General features: G+C 35.6%; 1 protein-coding gene across 1 annotated transcript; it reads left to right on the top strand.

The window, feature by feature from the left end:
* The first annotated feature begins 270 nt into the window (after window positions 1-270).
* LOC131661770 (anthranilate phosphoribosyltransferase, chloroplastic-like) lies at window positions 271-4177 on the top strand. The gene is made up of 10 exons (XM_058931386.1): window positions 271-535; window positions 630-773; window positions 1516-1677; window positions 1759-1842; window positions 1957-2145; window positions 2804-2894; window positions 2999-3058; window positions 3197-3315; window positions 3648-3782; window positions 3867-4177. The coding sequence occupies exons 1-10, from the start codon at window positions 341-343 to the stop codon at window positions 3891-3893; spliced, it is 1206 nt and encodes a 401-aa protein (XP_058787369.1). The 5' UTR covers window positions 271-340; the 3' UTR covers window positions 3894-4177.
* The last annotated feature ends 1783 nt before the right edge of the window (window positions 4178-5960 follow it).

Below are 5960 nucleotides of genomic sequence, written 5' to 3'. Positions count from 1 at the left end.
CTGATAGATATAATATGACAATTAATAAATATTTTTGACTGAAATATTATACATAATAGCAAAGTGAAATTAATAGATTCATCCACGTTGGTATATAGATTTGTCAGAAAAAAGTACACAAAAAATAAAAGAAATATATTTTAAGTGCTTTTCACGTTCAACGTATCAAAAAAAATCTCCACCAACTCAGTTTCTTAATCTATTAAATAAAAAACAATTAAAAATTTAAATTCTATAAAAGAGAATAAAAAATTTCACTTATTTATTCCTTAGACTCTACACTCTTTCTCGCAGTACTACCGTTACGCCATTGATTTGAAACACAGAGAATCAAAACCCAATGGCTCAAACCGTTTTCTCCTCCTCACTCTTTTCTCCTTCCTTCCCTCATCGTCACCTCCCGAACCTCAACCTCCGAACCTCATCCCTAACCTATCCTCTTTCTTCTCCGATTCACCGAACCACCACTTCCATTGCTGCTGCTAACGTTTCCGTTGCTCCGAGTGTTGTTACCTCAGTTCAGTCTGTTCCTCAGGTAGGTCAATTCATCATTGATCAGTTTTTTTCAACTCTATCAAAATTTTGATTATGTTGCAGTTTTTTTATTGATTTTTTTGGGTGATTTGTAGCTTATTGAATCGTTGATTAATGGCGTTGATTTGACGGAAGCTGAAGCTGAATCGTGTCTTCACTTACTGTTGAATGAAGCTAGTGAAGCTCTGATTAGCGCTGTTCTTGTTCTTTTGAGAGCTAAAGGAGAAACTGTTGAAGAAGTAACTTTACTCTTTCTCCTTCATTTTACTACATTTTCTCTGTTAACTATCGGAGTACTCTGTTATAGTGATTCATACTATACAAGTGACACTACAGACATAGTAAAACCTATGAAGCGTTGACGGTAGCATCGACACCTGTGAAAACAGGCGTGTCGCCCACATTGACATTTGTGATTAAGAATAATTGATTATTTTTTTAAAATTGTTAACGGTGTCGATGTGTTAGTATTATTAGTCTCAGTATTTCTGATGTCCGTGCTTCATAGATTGACATTAAAACGTATACACCACTAACAATTTGAGAAAGCTAAGGGCCTTTTTTGATAAACGGCTTATTTGCAGCTTATAGTACAAGAGCTTATCAAAATAAGCACTTATGAATTAGCTTGCATAAAGTCATTTTTATAATAAAAGACAGTATACATTTAAATTGTTTTTATACATGATATAACTTGTTTTTCATAAATTATCTTGGATAACTTGTAAAAATATGCTCAAAATAATTTATGGAAAATTTTATAAGCTGTTTGGATGAGGTCTCACAAACAGTGTCAAAACTCCTGCCAATAAATAAGCTCAAATAAGTCAATCCTAATAGGTCGTCAGAGTGATTGAATTTGAATCTAATGAATCTAAGCAACCATATGTATCGGTGTTACATAATTGCAAACTAAACTAGTTGTGGAACAATTGAGTAGGTGATGATTGAAATATTTTATTTTATTAAATGTGTGGATAGGTTGCTGGTCTGGCGAAGGCTATGATGAAACATGCTACAAAGGTTGAAGGTTTAGGTGATGTGGTTGACATTGTTGGCACGGGAGGGGATGGTGCAAACACGGTTAACATTTCAACGGGAGCTTCCATTCTTGCTGCTGCTTGTGGTGTAAAAGTTGCCAAGGTGTGTGTTTTTGTTATTGATTGAAAGTTTGAAGAGTTCTTGTGTTGGTATGTGATGAATTTGGTTGATTCCTTGTTGCAGCAAGGGAGCCGTTCGAGTTCTTCTGCATGTGGAAGTGCTGACGTGTTAGAAGCATTAGGAGTTGTTATTGACTTAGGTCCCCAGGTTAATGCAAATCCCTCTTTATTGGTCCTATTTGTTAACTTTAGATTTTCTTAAAAAATATAGTGGGAGTGATCAATGCATTTGAGTAAAAAAACTTCTGTTATTGCAAATCAGGGGATTAAAAAGTGTGTGAATGACGTGGGAATTGGGTTTATGATGTCTCCAAGGTATCACCCTGCAATGAAGGTTGTCAGGCCTATAAGAAAGAAGCTCAAAGTAAGAACTATATTTAATATCTTGGGTCCGATGTTAAATCCAGCACAAGCACCTTTTGCAGTTGTTGGTGTATACAAAGAAGACTTGGTAAGTTCTATTATTGAAAAGTTATTTGATTGGTTATCTATTTGATTAAACTTACTTCCTGTCAAGAACATCTAATCAAGAAAAGATAAATTTTAAATAAATTTATTTGGTTATAGCATTTGTTGTATGAAGACTGAAGAATGATAGTTGTGAAAGCAGCCTCATATTGAAGTAACTGGTTTACATCGAAATTTTTTAAATAAGTTCAACCCTTTTTCTTGTAGTTATATCAACCTATTTAACTGTCTAGTATCAACCTATTTTTGTTATTTTTTCCGTTAAAACATTTATTGTGGCAACCGAGCTCTGGCTTTGAGGTTTTGTCTATTGTTTTTTCCTTGATCATTATATTTGTATCCTTCAAAAGAATTGTAGATTATCAATTGATTGAATAATTCATCCATGTTTGATTGTTTCTGTTCAAAATAGAACTTTTAAAATGCTTTGGGTCATCTTTTTTGTTGTTGGTGTGATTGTAGCAAAATACTGAAATTGACACGATTGTCAAATCCATAAACATATCTTTTTTGTTTTATTTTTTGTATCTTCTCAAAAAGAAAAGAAAAAAAATAGTTTGAAGAGCCGAGAATCTAATTCTTGCCATTGTTCTCCATCTCTGTCATCACTAATAAGCTGTTTGTCTCGGCCTTTTGGATAGGTCTTCAAAATGGCCAAAGTACTTCACAGATTTGGTATGAAAAGAGCTTTAGTTGTCCACTCTGAAGGCTTGGATGAAATTACTCCTATTGGTGAGAACTCTTGCTTTGTTTTACATCTTGAAATTGTTTATTTGAATTGAAATGTATTGGCATCTTAATCTGACTTGTGTGGTACCTTATGACTTTACCTTCAGGACCTGGTCTAGTGCTTGACGTTACTCCAGAAAGGATTGAAAAATTCTCATTTGATCCCTGTAAGCATATGTTAATTTATGGTTTTATCTATTTCTGTTGTGAAGTATATTGATACAACTCATATGCTACTAATTGAGTGCTGTAATGGATCTTTTACTGGACATGCGCTCTTTACATTATATTGTTTATTGGAACAGTGGAGTTTGGCATTCCTAGGTGCAAAATTGAAAGCTTAAAAGGTGGTGACCCAGAATACAATGCAGAGGTTCTCAAACGTGTTCTGGGTGGAGAGAAAGGACCTATTGCAGATGCTTTTGTAAGTTTCCTTGTTTTTACGATCATATAAAAAAACTTAGTGAATGGTATTTTTGTGTAAGTGATGGGAGGGTGCTGCCCATGGAATGGAAAATATAATGACGCTTTTAATGCAACTACGGCTAGGAGTTTATGAAATTTTGTATGAAGAAATTGAATATAACATGAAATTATGTCAATAAGCTACCCGGACATTCTTTCTGTCTCATCTTTTCTGCAAAATTCTGAAATTTATTACATGTCCTGCATCATCTCTTGCTACTTGGGTCACTCTTTATATAAGCATTAGTACCGTAAACACATTTTGACTATTTTGTACAAAACAATGCCTAGATTCTCAATGCTGCTGCAGCTCTCATGGTCAGTGGCTTTGTGAGGAACCTACATGAAGGGGTTTCCTTGGCACGTGAAACACAACAATCAGGAAAAGCTCTCAAGACTCTCAACTTGTGGAAGGATATCTCAAATGTGAGTTAAATTGGATCCCGCATCAACCAATTTCATTGCATTCACATGTTACTAATTTTCTTTTGCCTCGTTTTGTTGTTGCAGCAAATAAAAGATGATGCCGCCATATAATATGCCTGAATCATATTATGTGAGATAGGTCTGAGTTTTGTAAACTGGATTCATACAGGAAGGAGTCTGATACTGTACATGTATTTCTGAATAGATATACACAGTAATTTAAATTAGTATCAGCTGTAAAAGTGTTTTTGGTTGTAAAAGTAGTTATCCTTCAGAACTGTGCAAAATGTTACATTCTTCTCTAGTTTGTTGGTGAAATTATACCTAATAAGATTGGGGAATGTTGTAATTGTGTTTAAATTATAGATAATAAAAATGGTTATTTCATTTCAGAAGATGATAATTGCAGGCTTTGACACTTAACTTTTTTTAGAATCTTGTATAACTTTATTGTGAGATTGTTACAAATGACTCAAAGATGAATCGTGTTTGATTTTCATCTGATTTGATGATCTCGGTATGATTCGATGGAACTGTTCAGTACCAAATTATTTGACCACTTGCTCATTCAGAGTGCCTGCACCCATTGGGTTTGGTGCTCCAGGGTTGTGTTTGATACCAAATATTTGGGTCCATAAGACTAAGCTCACACTATGCAGGGATAGCCAAGTGAATAGAAACAAGATAGACCGACTGCATTGCTGTTCAGCCAAACAATCGAGCTAAGGATTGACTTTTAGGATGGTGGTCCGACCAAATGAACATGTGACTCCGTTGCCCAATGGCCCAAAGACATAAGGCACGAGAATGAGCCCCTCTCACTTCAGGTATCTCACATTTTCTTACTCATTTACTATATCACGCTGAGACTGACTTTGGCATCAAAGTGCCTTTTGTAGGTACTTCCCCTCTGTTCAGCATCGCCACTTTAGAGATCATCCCCCACCATCAACCTTACCGAAGTTGATTGATGTTTTCATATGAGAACATCGGTCACACCATGGGGACGTGGTAAAATTTTCCTTGGGCACACATTTCTTTTCCTCCTATGGAAATCCGGTGAGAGATGGGATTGATCTGGTACCTCTCCCAGTAAAACCTTATCCACAGCCACACACCATTTTACATTTAATCGGAAGCTTCATTTGTAGGAAGTTGCTCAGACCACTGTGACGCTGGCTCGTGAAGATGCATCAGATTCAGATTCTCCATCTCAAGCCCTTCCTGTTGAGCTATTGATTTTCACGATTGGAGCAAGTTCACCAACAGCCTCCTTGTTAGAGAATGCCTTTGTCACGTAACTTCTGCCACCATGTCTGCTCCATTATTCTCCCCTGTTTTCATAACTCATCGTTTCTTCGTAACTAATGGGCAGTGGCTATTTGGAACAGAAAATCCTCAAAACCACCGCAAGTGGCCACTGTTGCTGCTACCTCTGTCGGGAGCGCCAGCTGCTGCAATGGAAATTTGTAGCACCTTTCCTTTACTGAGCATTTTAAAGGTTCAAAAACACACTTTGGATTTTAATTCCCAATTGCCGTTCCTACAGCTGAATATGCATCCAAGATTTAAAGTTGCTTGATAGTTGCTCTAAAGTTAGGTGAAAAGTATTTTCGCGGAGGGAAGCAAAGAGTTTTTGTTTTGAAATTTTGTGAGAGATATGTAGGCTGTGATTCTTTCTCATCACTCGAGATATTGAATATTATGGGATGCTTTTAATTTAATGTAAGGGTATGTGCCTACAATATTGAATTTTAATTGTTAACCATTTGATCTAGGATAATATTCTGGTTTTATTATAATTGTCAACAAGATCAAGTGGCAAGGTAATGTAAGGGTATGTGCCTACAATATTGAATTTTAATTGTTAACCATTTGATCTAGGATAATATTCTGGTTTTATTATAATTGTTAACAAGATATGTTAGTTTAAGAAGATCAAGTGGCAAGGTAATGGCTTGATATATAGAGCTCAAGTTATGAAGACTTGTGTTCATTTACAATTATTGGCTGGCCTCAGTTTTGTACTAATTCCTGTGCATTGTTACAATCTGAAATTTTGGAATATATTTAGATTCGTTTTTAGATAGCCGAATCAATTTTGTGTCTTGTAAAAGCGATTATATAGCTCCCATGGAGGTGGACACTTTACATTGCTATACATGAGTGTTATGACTT

This window comes from Vicia villosa, linkage group LG3, assembly GCF_029867415.1.
Source record: "Vicia villosa cultivar HV-30 ecotype Madison, WI linkage group LG3, Vvil1.0, whole genome shotgun sequence".
NCBI classification, from domain to species: Eukaryota; Viridiplantae; Streptophyta; class Magnoliopsida; order Fabales; family Fabaceae; genus Vicia; species Vicia villosa.
This window is presented reverse-complemented; position numbering and strand designations above follow the sequence as displayed.